Here is a 23,178-nt window from a genome sequence, read left to right on the forward strand (position 1 = left end):
AGTTCGATCAAACCAGGAAAGCCATGTGAACAATGTCATTAGGATTTGAGATGATGTTAACTTGCGGGAAAAGCACAGCGAACCCACACTCGCCGACAACATTGTGATTTGATGTAACTTAGGTCTTACCTGGACATTACATCGTATGAGAATGGGATGATGAACTGCTCGTGTAGGTTTTTGAACGTTCTCTTCCCCCCCCCCCCCCCCCCCACCACACACACGCACACACACATTGCTGGAATTTAAATGGTTCAATATACACTCGCAAAAACTTTGGTTAAAATTCTTGAGAGCAGAATAAAATGCTATGATGTGAACTTCTGATAAAATTCATTTTCAGAAATTAACTAATTCTCGGCAAACGCAAATTCCAAAATGGTTGTATGATACTCAAGTAGGTTTTTGCGAGTGTATCTTGATTTTGAAGTTCCGTTTTATTTTGCCATATGAGCCTGTTAGTAAATTGAATTCTAACACAAATGACTTGCCACTGTAAACCCCTGAAGACACACAGATGCTGATGGACACATGATAATGTTAACAATAATTTCTGCACACTGTGAATGCTGAAACACTGAGCGAGGACGGACATCTATCCATATAAATGTATTTAAGTAAATCGCTCGATATAGAGAAGATAGTATCTGGATGGTGAAAATACAATGAATTAATGTGTACTTAAGTTCTATTTGTTTTGACTAAAAATGCAAAATGCCATTTGCTCTTGTGTAATTTCTTCTTGACTCTTTCGATGTCTGCAAAAAAATTAAGAAAATTTTAAAGAGCGCCTTTCATATTTTCGATTTCGTAAAGATTTTTTTTCTGCCAATTCTGCAGGAAAGTTTATTATCTCTCCTTGCATAGCACATGATCCTCGGGCAGCCAATGAGTGTGTGTGTTTTTTTAGCCCGGGTTCATGCGTCAGTGCAGTTAGCTGGAGAAATCCTGCATCGTATTCAGTCTTGCGTCTCTTTAAAGAACTAAAGTCCCAATGCTGAACGTGATATGACAGTATCTCTGCTCGTCAAACCGCACTGGGTCGACACCGTAATGTACTTGTATGAAAACAAATCGGATGAGATCAATAAGAACAACGGAGCAATGGAAGGATTTGTCACTGCAGGGAATTTCTCTGCGAACCAATGTAGGAATCTGATGGCCCACTCTGCTCTCGGGGCTCATGCTTCACCTCTGGTTCACGGGTCTGGCTACTCAACAGTCGACGTCTCAGGTTCTGGGGTAGTGGAACCAGGCAAACAATGCACCCCGTGTCCGGTTCCTCAGGCCTCAACTGCCGCCCCTTTACCGTACGGATATTTCGGCAGCGGTTACTATTCCTGTCGAATGGGTCGAAGTTCCATCAAGCCCTGCACCCAGCCTGCCGCTCTCTCCAGTTACCCTGCAGACAAGTACATGGACAGTCCTGTGCCCCCTGATGAATATCCAGGCCGGCCGAAGGAATTCACCTTTTACCATGGCTACGCGGCCCCTTACCAGCCAATGCCAAGTTATTTGGACGTTTCTGTCGTCCAAACGATCAGTGGCGCGGGAGAACCGAGGCATGAAGCCTTGCTTCCCATGGACGGCTACCAGCCCTGGGCCCTGAATGGATGGAATAGTCAAATGTACTGTTCGAAGGAACAAGCGCAGCCGGGACATTTATGGAAATCTACACTGACAGGTAACAAGTTATCTTTATCATGGTTCCGCAAAGAAGACGCAAACAAAAATAATTGCAAACCTTTTGTTATATTAGAAAATTAAAATTTCGTGTAACTGAAAAATAGTTATTGTATCCATGGAAACACGCCGAAATATAGAATGATAGAAAATTTTATTCTATCCTTCCTTGGTAAATAAAAACACATTTTAGTGCTGTTATTTTGTTGTAGCGTTGAGTATTAGTGGTTAAGTTGAAGTAATAACTTTTATTCAATGCACGCCAATGTTAAATATGAACTTTTTGTTGGGTTGGTTTAATTTATTCTGTTTGCATAGTACATGTTAAGATTTATAAATATTATGGATTAGTTTAATAACCTTATTTTCCTCTTCTGCCCGTGTGTGTGTGTGTGTGTGTGTTGTGTGTGTGTGTGTGTGTGTGTGTGTGTGTGTGTGTGTGTGTGTGTGTGTGTGTGTGTGCGCGCGCGCGCGTGTGTGTGTGTTTTGGCGGGGTGTGTCTGGTTACATGCAGCAGATGTTTCGACACACCAGCAAGATGGAAGCTCCATTCGCCGCGGGAGGAAGAAGAGGATCCCTTACACCAAGGTCCAACTGAAAGAACTGGAGAGGGAATATGCAACGAATAAATTCATCACAAAAGATAAAAGAAGGAAGATTTCGGCGGCCACGAATCTGAGTGAACGGCAGATTACGATCTGGTTTCAGAACAGGAGAGTGAAAGAAAAGAAAGTAATTGCAAAAGTAAAAACCAACACACCTTAATTATTGTATAGAGGTTTGAAAAGAATGAATGGGAGAAATTGATCACAACGGCTCAAGGGACAATGCTGGCCTGGGGTTTAAATGAACAGTTATTTCACGGAGTTTTGTCTGCTGAATCCTATCCCTTACCTTTTTTTTCGGAGCTGTAATGGAGTATTTGTTGCAGGATGACATTAAAAACGGACTAAAATACATGGTCAGACTGTAAATATAATTATAGCAACGCTGTAACAATACCGGCATCAATCTTTATTCTCAGTTTTGCGTAGAGAAGGAATGCAACATAAGTCTTGATGTATAAGCTCTTCTGTGTTTTATTTAGATTGTGCATTAAAATATTGAATGCTGCCTGCCGTAAATCCGCAAAATGCTGTTTTTAAGCAAAACCAGTCCAGAGAAAATATTAATAAAATAGGTTTAAAGGTTTCGTGACTCCATGCCTTTTGTTGAACGGTATTGTCCAATTTTCCGACCTATTTACATGAACCATGGAAGTTTTAACAAATAAGGAAATCGGTCGTGTATTATTTGGAAGTTGCCCACGATGCAGCGGCATTGCCTATTTTTCATCACCGGCAGAGTGACGATCAAACCGAACTAGCATCAAATATTGAATAGTTTTTAAAAAAATTGTTGAAATATATTTGGCTTCTGTTAAAAATTTGAAATTATTATATAAGCACAGAGATCCGTACTTTGGAAGTTTGCTGTTAGGTAAAATGTAATCAAACAAACTTGGATGGGAGGGTTTAGCCGCAGTAGCTTTAATTTTATTCAAATCTAGTAAATGATTTGTTTTGATTATAAGGGAAAAGAATGAATTTATTTAAATATGATGAACGATACCAGACTCAGCCATTTTCTCATTTTTTCTGACTATTCTTGCACTTGTAAGGTGTTTGAGGAAATGTTCTGGTGATTGCCGGGTCCATCGGACAAGTTAACAGATTCCTGGACATTACACTTTCAGTAGTGTCTGGTTTGTGCAAAAATAAACACTCTGCGACAGACATCCCCTCCCTGCAACGACCAACCTTCACAAAATCGAGCATCGCATTCTTTTAGAGGGCTCGTTCAGGTCTTCCCGTATCATTACTTTATAAACAATCTAAAGGGGAAATATCTGAATTAGGAACTAATATTGAAATATTTTTCCCAATAATGTCCATGGTTATTCAGATACTTTTTCAGCCTCTGTCAACGTTTAACTTTTCCACTCTGACCTAATGTCTCAATGGTACGAACTAAGTTCGAAAAGGAGGTTAGAGATTCTCATGTGCAGCTAGAGGGATGCGTGATTGTCTGTTAGTTGAAGGAGTACAAGTTCATGGAATTGTGATGGGAAGATGATTTAGTTCTGCTCAAATATAATTTTGGGGTCTATCTCTTCAGGTAGCAGTGAATAATCTCTATGAAAAGAAGGATCGATCTTAACTCGCTACCATCTTCAGTTACTTTGAAGTGACATAATCGATAAGCCTTTGATCTTGACCTTGACAGTTACGTGTATGTTGACCGGTAGGTTTTAACTCACGAAAAATCGAATATTTTGCAGGTGATCAACGGCAGAACTGCAATGAGTAGGACAAGACCGCCATCTCCTGGATAATCGTTCCATAACAAGAAATGACCCCTTTCACGGCCAACCTTTGTTTAAACGCGTGAAATGAATTCGTACAGAATTCCTGCCAAAATAGTTATCGCGATTACAAATAATCGTTTTATAAATTGCTTTAATTGCTAGCCGATTTCCTTTGGTAGTTAACAATATCAAGCATCTCATTTCCCCAAGAGCCATTGCCGATGTAACACACAGAGGGGGACTGCAGCACACACACACACACACAAAATGTTGGACAGAGCATTAACTAGGTGAAAGAGTTTTGCATTGTAATATTGGGTAAATCGGCGCGATTATTCGCATCGGCTGTTACACGTGGAGCTGCTTACAAAGCAATTGGTCGTCCCAGAAAATGAAAACTTCGGCAAATCAATAATAAATATGTTCTTTAAAAATAAATGTATTCGAAGCAAATGAGAGCAGAGAGAAACTTTAAAGTGTCAATTTCTTTATTTTGGTAAAGCAATAAAATCCTTTGTGGAGCCGGAAACTAAAGGAAGTGCTTGTGGCTATTGTATTTATGTCAATCAAAATGTTGAGGCGAACAGCAGATATTATTTTGCGCTTGATGGCGAATGTAGGTGTTTTTTAAAAAAAAACCACAATTTAAAATATACTCACACACCAGTTACTGCAATGGATTTATGTGAAATAAATGAAAAAGAAATATGAAAGGTATTTTTCTTAAGACAAGTCAACATCAGGGTCGTTTTTAATAACTAGAAAAGTATCTGTTCAAACAACAATTCACGACAGTGCACGGAATCCGGTCAAAATTAACCAGTGGTTTTGCAGAATTACATGATATTTACATAGTACATGTAGAGACAATGGTCATAGTCTTGCTGCGGACTGTAAATGGACTGAATCCATAAATATAGTTCACCTGTCAAAATTGACAATTTTACGACAACATTGAAGAAGTCATATATCGTTCCATTGTTGGTTGTTTACTCTTGGCGGGATAAAACAGTTACTGCTTCGAAATGAACCACGAAAAGTAATTTCAAAATGTTTGATCAGTCGAAGCACATTTTAAATGCAATGGCTTGTTAAAACCTTTTTTTAAAATATGCAAGTACACTGGCTTTTGACAAGTAAAACATCTTAGATTAAATGAACTTGGATAATTTTCCCCAGTTTCTATCTCTGTACAAATGCAAGACTTGAAATGGTAAGTATCATTTATCAATTTAATTTATCCTTGCCAGCTAATAGAGCCGAACGACCCTTCTTTCATGATAAACTGCAATCCATAACTTTTTATTCAAACACTTTTCTCTCTACATATTACAACTGGATTCAATCTATTTCTATCCACTGGATTCACCAACCACTCAGAGGTAATACATCATTCCCTCTAAACATGAAAGTGGCCGCTCAACGAACCACTAAAAATGATTTTAAAATACTGATTTTCGTTATTCATGTTTCAGAAAACTTTAATCAGTGGATCACCCTTTCAAACATTTATCCCTTGGAGAATATTGGTGAGATGGTTGTATCAACAAATAAACGGCCATACTGCATGCGCCTGGTGCTCGGGCACCACATCAACATTCTATTCCACAAGTGTTTACGGTCAAGGCAGATGGATCAAACGCACAAACTATTTTTTTTTAAATTAGAACGTTGCTACCTCAATGCAAGAGGGTCGGGAAGGCACACATAAATTGCCACGTCTTATATAATAACTCTTCTGGTTAGGGCTTCCACAAAAATTGTTTACATGTTATTATATTCCAACTCCGTGAAATTGTGAACGAAGTGAGATTTTCATAAAGACTGACAATCCGCGTGGGGTCAGGAAAATAGAATGAGATGTAATAAATAAACGTAAAACTGGGGAAATAATGGAAAACGCTGCGGTGAATCTTTAATGTTCTCCGCGCTTTCTTACGACCTTACGGCTGGTAGTGTTAAAAAAAGGAGAAAGGTCTGTCAAAAGTAATTTATACTCGATAAATTAAATTGTTACAATCAATATGAGACCTGAACAATTAACAGCTTCACCTTTTTATTGCACATTCAGCAGATCGCTCCCACATCTATGCCATAATCAAAGGGTTATATTTAATTTTAAAGAAACCATTTGCTAACATATAGGTTTCAATAAAGTTAGCTGAAAATTTCGAATGATAGATCCAAAAGTTATTTTAAATTTTCTTGCCGTCGCGTGACGCCACGCAGCCAACCAGACATGGGTGTTTGCCTTGTGTCAATTTTATTAAAACATTAAGGAAGTCAAAACTACGTCCAGACGATTAGCACATACTTAATGGGATTAGTTCTAATCCTTGGAGCAAAAGAATAATTTTCCTGGTGAGTGTTCGGTAACATCAAACTCGATTCTCGTTTGACGCCAACGGCGAATTGAGAAATTTCTTGGGTTTTTTTGCTCTCCAGTTTCATTCGAGCATCCAATTAGTCGTCCGCAGAAAAATAATTCGGCAGGGAAAGGGAGGGAAAGAGCATAGCCGGTTGGAAGTGGATTCTGTTCCTTATTTGCAAATTTGGCGGAAGCGCAGAGGATGGGGGTGGGGTGAAACAAGTTCAATTGCACTGAATGCAATTAAGTTAAGGACGGCTTCGGTTCGTGCAAGGCGCTCCTTTTTGTCCAGCCCTGACCTTGCAGTTGAACTTGAAAGACAAGGTCAACAATCAGACGAAGTGCCGCAGCCCCGACGATGGTCTGGTCTCAGTAGAGAACATAAACTTTCTCGGATAATGCAGTAAGTACTCGCTATCGAGGCGATGCGGTGATAAGAAAAGCGTTTGAAGATAAGTTCTAAAATTAAAGAAAGGCTAAATAAAAGTTCCCTTTTAAACCATCGTAACTAGCTTTGGTGTTTCGGAATTAAGATTCAGGAAAGGGTTTAAGGGAATTATCCGCCTCTTTGTTTGGATAAATGCCGCTAGTAGGGGCCAATTGACCGGCGGCTCCGTAATTGATAAGAATTCAAAGCAGTTTGCTGACCCGTTTTAAAATTATTTTTTGATTGGATTCCGTGTCGCGCAGTTACCTCAGCCATAAGAAGGTCCTAGTACAAAGACAGACGCACCAGAATTTTTCGATACTTGTCTATAAATATAGTGTGTTCAATCCAATCGAATGTTTGAACCTCGGCTGGCAGTTCTGACTGGGATATGTGTTTAATTTTGTAACTGCGAATATTATCTGTTCGCAGACAATTTTAGTCCTCTTAAAGCGGCACCTGATAGAAGCAAAACAAATTTTGGGCTACTGGCGAATATTTTGTGAAGCGTTTCCTGCTGTTTGCATAAAGCAACTCTCTTTTTCACCACATCCTTCTTGCCCGGCGTATGTTAATGCGGCCCAAGTAAACAAAACCGTCAGGACACTGCAAAAATGTATGCTTTCGATTTGCAAAATAAAAGAAGCGAAGTTAACAGGACAATTTTAGTGAACTGTTTTCCAAATAAATATAAGCTGTGTCAAGCATGGAATTGAGTAATCGAACAATATTCAATTGGGAAATATATATTTACCGAAAACAGAAAGAAAATGTGTTTAATTTATTGAACTGACAGCATCGTTTAAAGAGAAGGCTGTCTCGCTTCCTTTTCAACTTTCGAAGTTTAGCCCACATTTTAACAAATTAAAATTGGCTGTCGTATTTCGTCCAAATAAATAAACAACAAAAGACAATTCTCCAGTGAATTCGAATTTTCCATTTGATGAATCCAAGACCCTGCGGATCTTGGATTAATTAGAAATGTAAAGTTTCCAAATGTGTTATTTTCATACAGAATACGGTACCATATACAAAGAGCTGATAAACGTTTTGTAACGAGGCCCGTTTCAACGTAGGAATTTATTTTTTTTATATTCACTTGTTTGAGCGAAATTATTTTCAGAATTTCCTGTATTTCAATCCAAACGAGGATGAGAAAAGATTATTGTTTAAATGAATCTCTTCGATTGAGGATAACCGAAGAAAAAACGTTGGTCATTTTGTTGAAATGTCAATACTTTATATTCATTTCAACGTCCAAATCAGCTTCCATGATGAAGGCGATGATTTTAAATTTGAATAAACGCGGATATGGCTTAACAATAGATAACATAATACGTAGAAATATCTGAAAAGCTGCTGGATATGAATTTTATATTTTGATTTGGCGTGGTCCATCACCCTCATATTTCATGCTTTATTTTAATCAATAGATGCCAATGCATTTTAATGGAGTTCTGCATCTAATTCTTAATCAGTTTAATACAAATTAATTCCTTAAGGCACACTATTTTAATTCTGGTGCAATTTACTGGTTTGTGTCTGCTTTTCTATGGCTGTGTACGTCAAGGAGGGCTTAAAGTCACTTACAGCAACTGATTCTTTGGAAAATTTGTAAACACCATATGTAAACATATTGAATAAATATGTGATAAGTGAAAAATTCCTACCTTGAAGCAGCCTTATAAACATCTCTCGACTGAATATGTTCTTTTTGGTGCAATTTTGGAATTATATTAAGCCGACTAATTCACTGCGCACTGGAAATAAACGACACATCAACAGAGAAAACGCCTATCATAATATACACAATAAGACATGAGTTTAAGAAACAACAGGAATTTGTAACTGGGGTGCAAATATATTAAAGAAAGAAACATTCAAGTAATCGGTGCAAGGTATCGAGCCAATCGAAACTCGATCAAAATCGTGCAGAGAGCGAGAGGGGTAGTTGATTAATGAGCGAATCACCACAATTTCAGAAAGATAACGCATGTACACAAAGAAATACGTGTGATGAATATGTACATAGCTTGCACGGAATATTTAGCTAAATTGTTTGGAAATTAGTTTTTTTAAAGTGTAGATAATATTTTCTGGTGTATTTCAAGAAGACAACTTCAAAGAATTTAATCGACTTCCACAAATTCCGAACTATATGTCCTGAACCAATGGATCCTTGAAGAACACCTCACACAGCATATCCTATTTGGTTATAGTTTACAATCTGATTATTAGAGCAAATATAAAAGAAGTTTGGAAAAACGAGGAAAATTATGTAAATTAGAAGTTGGTGACTTGAGAACTCAAATTCATGGAAAAGTAATGTCTAAACTTAATGGGCAAAGGGTGTACTAATTTTTAAAAACTAGACCCACAAGTAAACCAAACCAACTAAACGAGGTTGAAACTACTAGGATGAAATATAAATATAAAATGTGTTTTGTTGGTCTGGATCTGCAGTTTCCCAATTATTTTTCCCACAACAATTTAAGATGGGTATAAAAATAATTGACTCTCTACGTACAGGTTAATCTCGATCTGGCGTTTGTTTGAAGGATGGAATCATAAAGTCACCTCGTAGAAACAGGCCCTTCTGCTCAACTTGCCTCCGCTGACCAAAAATATCCCACCCGCATTAATCTTGGGTTTGGCCCATATCCCTAGAAACCAATCCTATTCATGCATCTGCCCAAAGTTTTTTTTCTTAAACATTGCAATGGTACCTGCCTCAATCACTTCCTCCGGCTTCTGTGTAAAAATGTTACACTTCAGGCTCCTGATTAATCTCTCCCTCCTCACCTTGAACCCGTGTCCTCTGATAACTGATTCTCCTACTCTGGATGAGAGAATCTCTGCGTTCACACAATCTATTCCTCTCTTATTTTGTCTTTTGTATTCAGTTTTGGCCTATCGCATGATGAGCAATGAAGATCAAGGCTATAGTGTAATGTAGCACTAAGACGGACGTAGAGATGTAGATTTCCGACGTAGGGGTGATCTAATTGTTAAGAGTTATAAGGAAAAGGTAAGTATGTGGATCTGAGCCCACGACCCGATCAGCCATGACCTATCTATCTAAATTAAATATGTGCATATATATATATATATATATATATATATATTTGGACATACAGTATGGTACCTGGTTACCTGGTCCGTGTGTGTGTGTGTGTGTGTGTGTGTGTGTGTGTGTGTGTGTGTGTGTGTGTGTGTGTGTGTGTGTGTGTGTGTGTGTGTGTGTGTGTGTGTGTGTGTGTGTGTGTGTGTGTGTGTGTGTGTGTGTCTTTAGGTTTTTTTAGTTGTATAGGCCAGATGTTGTTTAACAGCAGAAAGTGGGCGGATTATCAGGGAGTATTTAACCTCTGGGGAGAAACAAGAGACCGCAAGTGCTTGGAATTTGGACCAAAAATGCATCCCTGCTGAAAGAGCTCAGCTTGTCCAACAGCATCAGAGGGAGAATCAGAATGGTTAACGGTTCGGGCCTGAGCCCTTCATCGAAACTTGATGAAGGGTTCCTCCCCGACCGTTCCCGCTGTGTAATATCCATTTTTAAAGGAGAGCTGAACCTGTTTCTGGGTGGGAAGATGATCACAAATAAACGCTGGAGAATCTTGCCAGGGCGAAAAATCGAACTGTTGGATGTGCTCAGCGGGCATGACCCAGAATCCATGGAAGGCAATGGGCAGTCGACGTTTCGGAAGGAAGCAGTGTTTCCACACTTCGATTTTTCACCACACAAATAATACTCGAGTTCCTCCATCAGATTTTTTTAAACTCCAGATTTCAACATCTTGAGTCTCTTGTATCTACGCTATCAGGATAACTTGAACCCGTAAACCAGCTTCAATAGTCTAGCATGAAACACGCTCGCTGTGATTGTAGTAAAAATACAGCGAAATGTTGAAGGAACTCAACCGGTCTTTTCAGTGACTATAGGAAACGTTTTAGGCCTGAGCCCTTCTTCAAGGAATTATCTTGCTTCTTCGGAAAGCAATGCGTCAGATGTTACCCAAACTGTCATTGAGCTTTGATGACTTTATAGATTCTCCCAAGAGATTGTACGGTTTGGGGTGGAGTGCTAGGTGGTATGCGACTTGGACTGCAGCGCATACACCTGTTCCTCAATTTTACCTGTTGAGACATAATCATAGCGAGAAACGCGAAAGCTGCAGCAGCTGTGATTACAGGAATCACAGGGAGATGCTGGAGCAACTTTACAGGTCTCGCAGTGTCCGTGGAAAATAAAGACATATTACCGACGTTTCAGGCCTGAGCCTTTCTTTAAGGGTCTGAAGAAAGACTCGGGCCCGAAATGTCGGTTATATCTTTTTACCTCCTATGGATGCTGCGAGACCGGCCGAGTTCCTCCAGTATCTCTGTGTTTTGGAACACATACATGGAATTCCATGTAAGTGGTTTTTTTTTACTGCTAACCTTTATTTTCAGTCTGCCCTAGTACGGCTCCAGCAACAGTAACCCTGGTTAATAATCTTAGCAGTTGATGATTTATAGCATTCATTCACTGGAAAAATAAAACGTGCAAAGCATTGTAATAAAAATGGCTAGAAGCATTAACAGTGACGGTTGAGGCCAAATTTTAAAATGGCGCTGAACAGTGACTTGACTGTGCGAGGTGTTTCCAGCAGGCCTTATTCTTTCACACAACCGCCCAGCTCTTCTTTCCTTTGACACCATTACTAAATCTGCTCTCTTGGCGAGATCAGTTTGCGTTTCATCTTCATCAGCCGATCTCTCTCCGGAATTCTGCACTTCTGCACTGTGGTCTACATATGGTACTATGCATGATATTTCGAACTGGCCTGCTCGCAAAACAAACTTTATCACCGCATCTTGGTACGAGTGACAATAAACTTGAACTTGAGTTTCAATACAGTTTTATAAATAGTTTACGGCATAGAGAGATACAATTATGAGAAGTCGACTAAGGTAAAATTGAACTTCACGCTCTGTGTTTGTGTGTGTGTGTGTGTGTGTGTGTGTGTGTGTGTGTGTGTGTGTGTGTGTGTGTGTGTGTGTGTGTGTGTTTGCGAATGTGTGAGTGTATGTGTATGTGAATGAATGTGTGCGTTTGTGAATGTGAGTGTGTGTGTGATTTAATATGTGTGTGTGTGTTTGCGAATGTGTGTATGTGAATGAATGTGTGCGTTTGTGAGTGTGTGTGTGTGTGTGTATGTGAATGAATGTGAGTGTGTGTGAGATTTAATATGTGTGTTGGGGGGGGTAGGGGTACAGTTCTTTCGATGGCGACACTTACAAAACGTCTACTGCTACTCAGCAACATAATATGAAAATAAAACGTCAGGTTGGATGGCGAACTCTAGTCTTCCCGCACCGCGCGCTCTCTGACGTCTACGGTTTTCAAATTGTCCAATATCTTCATTGAACAATAGCATATTCATTGTTCACGAGCCCCATTCGATATCCCCAACTCTATCTTTCTCTCGGAAAACCGTCGAAGATTAAAGTAACTGCAAAATAAAGGGGCGGTCAATTAAAAGAAAGACGGGTAGAACTGTTCTTTTGGGACTGTGTGTCTCTGGATCTCTCCACAGAGAAATTACAGAGTCTAGCTCAGTGGAATTATTTAAAGCGGAGATAGATACATTTTTCAAGATTTATAGAACTATTGTCTGCGAGCCAGACGAAACTTGAACTCCAACCACATGGGTGGATGTTTGGATAAAGACTTGACCAAATTGACAGTAGTCATGAGGGTCTGAAAGGTAGAGTCGGAGGAAGTGAAGTTCACGAATCAAAGTTTGAGTCACATGCACCTTGATGACTATAAGACCACAAGACGTAGATTCAGAATTTGGCCCATTTGGTCAACACTGCCATTCGAATCAAGTTCGATGTAGTTTTCCACTCGATCATATGCTCCTCCCTTTATCACGTAAAACAATGGAATTACACGGAATGGAGTAGCGTGGACGAGATCACAACGGTAAATGATCTGAAAATAAGCACAAAAGAGACCAGCGGAGATCGGCCGTGATCTTATGAAATGACAGCGCACGTTATAGGGGACAGCGGGCCTTTTCTCAAGGCTATACTTCGTGTTTTTACGCGTGAGCCAAGAATTTCTCAGCACTGGAGTCTGAAATGAAATGCTTACTATCATTCCAAATCCTTATTAATCCTCATTTTCATAACGAAACTGAACTCCAAAATGCTTCTGTTCATGCGGTACTGTAGCATTCAACCTTTTTAGTAACATAGCATCGTGCAATTGGTTGGTTTCTCATTTTCAATCGACCATAAACGTAAACTCATTCAGACAAAGATACACTCTCCCATTCATACCATCTCCAGGTTAAGCAACGCCCCTGCTTTCGAACGTTTCTACTGATTTTCACTGTTATTATATAGGTAACGCACAACCCAGATTATGCACAGCAAACCTTTGTGAATGGTTTCAGTCATTGTTGATTTAAATATTACTATTGGACAAGGAATCGGGACACCACCCTACCCGTTGCCATCAAATCCTACTTTAAATTCAACTGAGAGAGCATAGGAGGAGAAATTAAGGACAACATCCCAAGAATGCACAAACAATCCCTCCGTCTTGTTTACAAGTTCAATTTAGATTTACATGATTAAGTGCCCAAAGCTTTTCTTGAGGTCATAAAAATTGTCTCTGAGGCGAGAGTGCTATCTCATAGTTTATCCATTTCGACGTGGCGTCACAATTACATGTAAACATTCCTGTAACTCATTTCTGGATCTCTCCAGTCAGGTCTGGTCCCTCATGTAAATTCTCCAAAGGCCAATCCAAAGTCAGAAATGGCATGTCTGAAATAATATTGCATTACTTTTCGTCGTTCATCTTACACTTTGCAACCGTTACTTTCTATCATTTAATTCTTCTCAGTGACTCTTTATATTCTTATATCAATCGCTGGTGACATTGGATATTTGGTCTACTGAGATACTGACAGCATCTGCTCAACGTATCTTGAGATTTGCATTTACATTGTGTTGGCACTATACTTGTCAAATTTCAATGGCGAGTTAAAAATATAACAATCTCAGGTTAAAAATTAGGAGCATAGTCGTCATTATTTCCATCTTATTGTTAGCTACTGGTAAACCATTGTTTAAAGCAAAGATTGTTGATTAGTCAGTGCATCAAAGGTCGGGCAATGGGGCTGAATGGAAAATGGATCAGCTCATGATTTAAGGGTGGGATGAATAGCCTATTTCTGCTCCTACTTCTTATGATCTTATGCATTTCTGGAGCCTTGAATCTTGGTTCCAGATTCTTGCATATATTTGCGCCTCAATGAGCTTCCCACCTCATAAACTCCAACAATAAAACTTAACGCATTCCATAGCATGTTGGTTGGTTTTGGTTCTTCAATCTATCTTCCTCAAAATGTGACTTTAAGCCACAAAGAAATGGTCCATGGATAAAGAATAAAACATGGGAAAAGTTATGTTCTGGAACTATGTACTATGATACAATGAATACGGATTGATTACGCAAGGTTACACATGATACAGTATAATTGGTTACACAGGTTATATAGCACTCCTCAAAAATTAAAAGAATGGGATCCAACAATATCAGATAGGCGTTTTCGCTGCAAAAATGAAATGGGAACTTCAATACATGCAACTTATGTACAGAAGTGAATATGTTTTGGGAAGAACTAAATCAGATATTAAATAAAATCACAAAAAACAACATACCAAAAAATCCAGAGATCATTCTTTTAAGTAACATAAGAAGTAAAGAATTAGGCCTCAAATTGGATAAAGTGCAAAAAAGAATCATTATGATGGCCTTAGCAGTAGCAAAAAAAATGTATAATGTCAACTTGGAAAATGGAAGAGAGCATGAGAGTACAGCAATGGTACATGGAAATAAATGTATTCCATTGGAAAAAATAACATATAATTTTTAAAAAAAGTTACATTGTTTGAATAAATTTGGAAACCGTACATGGAACATAACAGAGAGGGCTTGCCTCGGACCTCCACCCCCCAAAATGATAAGAAGACAAAAACGATTAGATTTGGTGTGTAAAAGTAGATGACACATTTTTCTTGTTTGTTTTCCTTTGTGTGAAGACATTGCTTTATGGTTTTATTGTATTGTATATGTTGAATATTTATTGGTTTTGGAAGGGGAGGGAAAGGGGGAGGGAGGAGGAAGAAGGGGGAAAATGTCACTGTGCATATTTAATGAGAAACGTTTGTACATATCTTGACAGATTTCTCTCGCTCCTCTTAAACGGCTTGGCTGCGTGGAATCCCACAAACAAGCCAATCATCTCTGCCTTTAAAGGCCAATATTGGATCTATTTTCCTAAAACACTAATTTAAATTTCTTAACTGAGTATTTGCAATTCTTCATGAGTATAATATCTCAATCTCTGTATTTCTCCCCACCCTTCAACCCTCTATTGTTTTGTTAACTCTGGTCTCCTTTCCATCCCTGCCATCGATAAGAGCTGTGTTTTCGCTACACCGGCTCATTTTCTAGATCTTTGACCAGTTTAATCTTTCCCTCGTCAGCTTCTCAACCTCACCTATCGCTCATAAGCCTCCTTTTTTTTAAACATAGACGCCTGCAGAAAAAGATCATTATGTGTTCCGACTTCCCAGCCTCAAGGACATCAATGAGTGTTGTCTTACGAAAGCAGCCAACATCATAAAAGATCCCCATCATCGCGACTCTACTCGCCTGTTGTCCTTATCTTCCGGCAAAAGGTACAAAAGTCTAAAATCGGGCACCTCCAAGTTAAAGAATAGTTTTTCCTCCAACAACTATCATGCTCTTTAACCTGTTCGTATTATTGAAAGCACAGCACTATCTCAAGACTACCAAATATCTGTCTGTACCACTGACAAAACCCTTCTGGGCAATCATATTTATTATTTATTTTATTGTCTTTTTTTTCTCTTCCTTGTTTACTAATTTGACTTTGTACTGGAAACTACAACAAGGGGACTTTACTGTATTTGTACAGATGTATATGACAAGAAATTCATTTATTTATTCACGTTTTCGGCGCCATATAATTTTGTTGCAATTAACTGAAGGCTATAACTAAACCAGAAGTTAAAAACACAACGCTGGAGAAACTCAGCAGATCAAATAATGTCCTTTATATAGCAAATATAAAGCAAAGCAAAGATCCATATCTTGATGAAGGGCTCAAGCCCGAAACGTCGGTTATGTATCTCTATCTTTGCTACATAAAGGACACGGTTTGACCTGCTGAATTTCTCCAGCGTTGTGTTTTTCTTCAACCACGATGTTGACTGACTTTCGTGTTTTACTTATGTTTAAATCGATGAATAGTTTATGACAATCATTTTTTAAAAATTCAAATTATTAATTTATCTCATCAAACAATTATAATCATTTTCAATTACCTTCTCGTGATTCTATGGCGCCCTCGGAAACGGTACCATTAGTTTAACGTTTATGAAAGGGTGCACTAGTATTTAGCCTGGCTGAGAAGGAACTAAATAGGAGGAGACTGTGGAATATGCAGGGATGGAAAACACATGGGATATACTGAGAACAATAGAAAAGATGTAGAGATTTAATGAGGACATGCGATATAAATAAATAAACCTTTGCAGATTCTGGAAGTCTGAAATTTAAACAAAACATAAAATCTCTCAAAATACTCATTAGGCTCGTCCGCCTTTATTTTATTCCATCAAAGAAAGTTTCATGTCTGACATTTTTGTCAGAATGTGCAGAGGAAGGCCTCTGCCTTGAAATATTAACTGTTTCTCTTTCCAGAGATAAAGAGGGATCTGAGTTGTGACGGGAAGGGGCCAAGGAGGTATCAAACGGTAACAGACAGTGCCTTTAAGTGATATAAAGGAAGCAAGAAAGAACTCAAACAGGGTATTAAGAGGGCCAAAGAGAGCTATGAAATGTTCTTGGCGAGTAAAATCCCAGGGGGTTTATAAATACATTAAAAACAAGACGATAAATAGGGAGAAGGTAGGGCGATTAAAGGAGAAAGGAAACAATTTATCCCTGACGGAAATGGGGAGGCATGAAATGAGCACCTTGCGTCGATATTCACAAAGGAGTAGGATGTGGACGATAGTGAGATCAGTGTGGAATATGCCGATATTCCAGGATATGTGGGTATCAAGAAGGAGGAGGCATTGGGTTTCTTTAGCAACATTAAGGTGGATAATTCGCCGGTGCCTGATGGGATCTTTCTCAGGTGATTGAAAAAAGTAAGAATGAAGACGGCTGGCAGATGGACAGAGATCTCTCTAGCCACTGACAAGGGCTCAGAGGACTAAAATCTAATTACTGTTGTTCTTTTGTTAAAGAAAGTCAATGGAGAAAAAACTGAGCCTTATGTCAGCTATAGAAAAGCGTTTCTGGTAGATTCTGGGGGATAGTTGAATATATTTCTAGTTCAAGTCGATATAAATTCTATGGCAGTCGAATATATTCGCTCGCGGGAAGGCTTCACGAATACCATCAGTAGTCACACATTGATCGACGCCATACTGGTATAAATTATGAAGCAATATTGACAGTGTTAAAATCAATGTGAGGAACATATTATTTGCATCTATTCAGTGCTGTGTCCCTACTTTCCCTCAACTAATCGATTGGCAACATTATTCTCGATTTCATGGATTTAATTGTTCGATCCACGAAATCCAAATGGTGCTCAATCCGATTTGAGAGGCCATTCAACTCAACATTTGAAGACTGAGCGGTTTGTCTCCAGTTTTCCGACGGAAAGAGTGCCCTTGAACATGAGTGTGAAACTTGATTTGAACGGCACGTGATCCTCAATATTAGTTCATTCAGGGGAAACATTCTCTTTGAGCAGTAAGTGGAATCGGATCCTTTAAAATGAACATGTGTCACCCGGAAGTATTTCATTTGGAGAGTTTTTATTGGGGAGGAAATATCTTGAAATGCCTGTTTGGACTCCACCGCGATTACAGTTTGAGTATTAATGCCACGGAGTGAATTCCGCCCACGGTTACATTCCTCAACTCTCGAGTGGTTTAAATTCTTATTCTCCAAACCAGAATTTACACAAGGTCAGACAGAGCCCAACAATTGCTTTCACCCTTACCCCAAACGCCAGTTCACAGCGGAAATTGCTTCCACGCCGAATATTGCAATGGTTGGAATGGGATTTGAAGTAATCTATGTTAACATTGCCACGTTGATGTTTAGCAAAATCGCAGGGAACTATTCGCGTGAGACACCGCAACAAATGATCCCTCTGGTACCCCACTACTTGCCAACCTGAGAAGGATTAATTTCTCTCATATTTTACATGCTGTCCAATAGCTGATTATCTGTCCATATCAACATATTACTTCCAGTTCTCTTGTTGAGCAACCTCTGTTCAGCATCTAATGCAGTCTTCAGAAAATCTATTGCCCGATATTATTGTTCCCTCCTTATCATTTCCCTCAATGGACTCAACCAGACCAATCAAATATGGTTTTCCTTTATTAAATCTATGCCGAGTCACACCCAGATAACTCTTTTAAAGTATACTGACTTATGACTCCCTGCAGAGTGACCTACATCATTGGATACTATCGATGTGCACCGATTAGAAAGTGTGGATTCCTTAGTAATTCGGTAAATTTTCAAAATCGACTAACGACTCGCAATTAATTAACAATATGTGCATCGATTAGTGAAAGCAGATATGCATTAATGTTGTGTCTTCATTCGTGTATCAATTAAGTAACTAGAGGTGTTGAATTAATTATTGACTCGGCACGCGTCGTTTAGTTATTTTGTGCATTAATCATTGATTTAAATTGATACGTGGCAGTAATAGTTTTGCCAAAACTAAAATTCTCATGCGTTTCGCCGTTCTGAAGCCATTGGCAACAGAATCAATATTTGCCAATACCAGAAACAGCCTGTTATGGCAATGCTTATAAACCACAGCAGAGGTTCAAATGTATGAGCACCTAAAATTTAGACCAATAATAAATCTTTAATACTGATTGGAAAATACCGTTGATATTCCAGCTCAAATAACAAATCATTCAAAGAAACTTGTATTGAATCACTGGAGACGTAAAACGGTTCGCACGCCTGAAATACCAAGCACGCACTTTATTCCCAGATTATGTGAAGAAATATTTGAAATACGAAATCCATTTTCACACCCGCATTAATCCATCGTGCACACAAACGATGACATATATTTTCCTCACGAAAGGAACGCAGAATCAGAAAATGTTAGTGAAGAGATACAAAATGAAAAAAAAAAGCACAGTTCCATACGAGATGGTTGGTAAATTCTATTAGGCTGCAACTAGATCTAACTCAAACCATCACACGATGGTGTATGTTCTCTTATATTTACAAACACTCTCTAATTTCCAGTAGCCGAAGAACTTGTATATGATTAACCATTACCTGTTGATTCCAGTTTTAAAAACCTACAAAGAACACGGTATTTTGTGCTTCTTCCAATGAGCACATGCTTAGAAAACAAAAAGCACGTACTAAAGTGTCAGTTGGTTACATCCTAGAGCACATCTGGAACACTGGAACACGAAACGTCAGATATTTGAAAATTTAAAAAAATAGTTCAATTAAAAATGGTATTAATTCGGCACAAGTTATTGCAGACACACACACACACACACACACACACACACACACACACACACACACACACACACACAAAGAAACAATTTGAAATGCTATCCGCAAGTGGTACACAATAAGAGATGATCAATTTAAACCTTTTGCACTGCAGCTGAAACAAAGATAGCATAATCTAGAAAAAAAACTGCTTCTGGTAGTTAGCACCCTTCAGTTTTCTTCCCTTTAAAAAGAGTATCCGATTACTTTTATTTTAAAAAATGACGTCGATGGAGTGAAATCGTCGGATTTCACCAGAAAACAGTTTTGAAAATATCCCAAGTCGTTTTGTGGACACATTTTTAAAAAGTGATATATTGCCGAGAAAGAGTTGATGAATTTTGATCATTCGGGTTCCAATAGTGTGTTCCCTGCAGCATTGGATCTAATCACATTCTATCGAATCCACGTTAGTATATTTGATCTCCATCCAGAAGGAGCCCCGCTTTATAGAGATCTTAAATCGGCCAAACGAATCTTAAACAAGATAATCATACAATTATTCATTCCCCAGCACATTAATCAGACGAATTGCTCATAGGTCATCTGGACCCACTATCAACACCCTGTAAAATCAAAGTCCAAGCAGTTTAATTTCGATTTCGTTACGACATGTCACAATCAATGAACTGGAAACCTAATGTATCGCACATGACTTTATAAGCGGTCTGTGGACATCCAACTAGATTGATGAAATTCTTCAGTTTTATTAGAATTAAGGGAAATTATGGATATGGTCGATTTTGGAGACCAAATTATATTGTGTTGGTTGTCAAGTTAGACCTAGAGTGTGACTGAGGAAGACTCAACATGGCATAAAGTAAGTGGTAGTGCCTGAGCTGCCACTCACATCCCACCCTCAAAGCAAATAGTGTTCATAGTTACGATTCGGAATAAAACATGAAACCAATTTTAGTGTAGAATTGAATTGCACAATGTGTGGGTTTTCTTAATCTACTTAAAATTGTTAATTCATGTGCTTAATTTTGGAATGATTCAAACAAACACTCGTGTGGAATTATGAACCATGCAGTATCAATCTAAAATTTAATACAATCCACGGTTTGATTTACATATATTATTGCTGATAACTCTACCACATAGTTGGGTCCCCGACTTGCATTTAATTTCAATGTGTCTTGTCTTACGTGGTAGCTTCGGAATCAGGATTTATCGAAACAAATAAGTCACGAGATTCGGTGTTTTGCAGCACCATCAAGTGCACATTATAACCATCTTATGACATTACTATAAAAATAAAACAAATTAAAATAAAATAATAATAACAATAATTGGGCACGAAAGGTAAGGCAGTGTCTTTGGTTGATTGATCATTCAGGAAACTGATGGCAGCGGGAAAGAAGCAGATCACATTTGCTGAACCCAAAATCTATTCAGCAGATAATCTTTCTCTGGTTTACTGGTCCTCCTACTCTCCCTCTCTCTCTCCTCCCCCCTCTCTAGCACACACAAACAGGCACACAGGCTCCCCGACAAACCCAGACACACACTCTTCCCAATAAACACACTCAGGCATGCGCGCACACACACACACACACACACACACACACACACACACACACACACACACACACATACACACACACACACACACACACACACACACACACACACACACACACACACACACACACACACACACACACACACACACACACTTACTCACGTATATACACTGCCCAAAGGATCCCAAAACCCAGCAGCAATAGATATTCACCAAGACAAATGGTTACTTAAACAAAAGTTGCTTTTAATTATCTTTAAACATGAAAACAGAATCACACTTTAACTTATCACTATTGACTTAACTAACCTAACTTAACCCCCTTCGAATTCTAAGCATATGTAAGTTCAGAAAAGTTATTTGGTTCACAGTCCAATCTCACTTCTCATTCCTCCAAGTTCACTGGTTGCAGGCAATTCTTATACTGTGCACAGAATTTAACATTTATGAAGTTCACCAGGCTTTGGTACTCAAAAGGTACATGGTTACCACTCAGGAAGGTTCTTGTTGGTTTTCAGAGAGAGATTTGTTGTTCCTGGACACCCACAATGAATTCCATTTTCATCAGCCACTTCAGTGTCTTGCAGATGAAACTTGCCCCCTCAGGGTTCTCCAGATGATAACCTCTTTCTTTCAGGTCACCACAGATTTCCTTTTAGTTTCTCTTATTCCAAGTGAAACATTAGACGGCCAGTCCTCTCCTCTTGTATGAACCACAAAGGCTTTGACCAGGCTGAACTAAGCACTCACAACCCGTCTTCCAAATGGTGATTTCTACAAGTTTGCTAGCTTGTCCTATTCCTGTCCCAGCTGCTGCTGTGGACTGTAAAACTGATCTCTATCCCTGTCTCTGTCTGTCTGTCCCTCTCGCTCAGAGAAACCTGTTTTACTCTCTCTGCTTGCAAAACCACATGACCCACCTAGTAAGTTCTACTGCAGATAGAATGTGACTCCGACAAGTTCTTTCACCTGTTGCCTTTTTGTAAACAACAATCCATTAGTGAAGTCTCTTGGGCACTCTCCAAAGCTTTTGCAAAGGCTCTGGAGCTGACATGTCTAGAATGAACAGAGCTCCAGTATTTTAAATAAAATCTGTTTTAAATTATTTGTATGTGACCTACACTAAAACTTGCCCCAATTTATCTCCAAAAAACATATCTACATTCTGTCACAACACACACACACACACACATACAGGCACACGCATACACAGAGGCACACATGTATGCATGCACGTATTCACACACACACATACGCATGCAAATACACATACACACACGGGCACACATAAACACACACACATATACACACAGGCACATGCACACACACGCGTGTGCACACACGCACACACACACACACACACACACACAGGTGTGCATGTTTATATATATATATATATATATATATACACACACACACACATTCGTACACACATGTAAACACATAAACACGAACAAACTCATACACATGCAATGTGTAAATAACTGAGGCTGCCAATTGTTAAGTGGAATGCACATTTATTTGAATGTATATCCAGTTTTTTTAGACATGCAGCACAGTAATATTTGTGATTTATTTCTGTAAGGAAGCAAACGTCAGTATAATTTTTCGCGTGCTTTGCAGTATAGCTTATTCAATCTCCATTTGCCATTCAATTTGTTTCTGTTTATGGCTCATTTGCAGTTATTAACCAACATCCTGCATCATAAAGTGCAATAACATTGTTACCGATAAAGCTAAAATCTGGAATATAAAAGTTGGTATTCTAGGTGTAATAAATATTATTTCAGTCATCCTATACTTCGAGTGACAAATTTTGAATAATTAAATAACTTCAAAAGTGACCAGGCAGTTAAATGGGTTGTTAATGTCAGGTTTATAGTGAATGCAATTAATAATTTGCAGTACTAGTACAGCACAGAGTCAACAACTAATGCTTAGTGGGCCTCCATTGGTGTAAAAAAAACAAAGTTCATGCATAACAAACAGGATTCACCATGAATTATTCCCGGAACCTGATTAGAGATATTAGGCAAAGCATTTTTTGAGAGGAAAGTTTGCCCTGTCATTTTCCATTCTAATTACATTTTGCTCCATCTAAACAGGATAATAAATAATAAAAGCATCATTACGACCTTCGATATGGTATAATGCTCTAAGATGCAGTGTGATT

At 38.7% G+C, this 23,178-nt stretch overlaps 1 protein-coding gene across 1 annotated transcript; it reads left to right on the forward strand.

The window, feature by feature from the left end:
* The first annotated feature begins 1,008 nt into the window (after positions 1 to 1,008).
* hoxb13a (homeobox B13a) lies at positions 1,009 to 2,448 on the forward strand. The gene is made up of 2 exons (XM_069906119.1): positions 1,009 to 1,684; positions 2,201 to 2,448. Exons 1-2 carry the CDS (start codon positions 1,009 to 1,011, stop codon positions 2,446 to 2,448), a joined length of 924 nt encoding a protein of 307 aa, XP_069762220.1.
* The last annotated feature ends 20,730 nt before the right edge of the window (positions 2,449 to 23,178 follow it).

The sequence above is a fragment of the Narcine bancroftii genome, chromosome 12 (genome assembly GCF_036971445.1).
Source record: "Narcine bancroftii isolate sNarBan1 chromosome 12, sNarBan1.hap1, whole genome shotgun sequence".
Classification (NCBI taxonomy): domain Eukaryota; kingdom Metazoa; phylum Chordata; class Chondrichthyes; order Torpediniformes; family Narcinidae; genus Narcine; species Narcine bancroftii.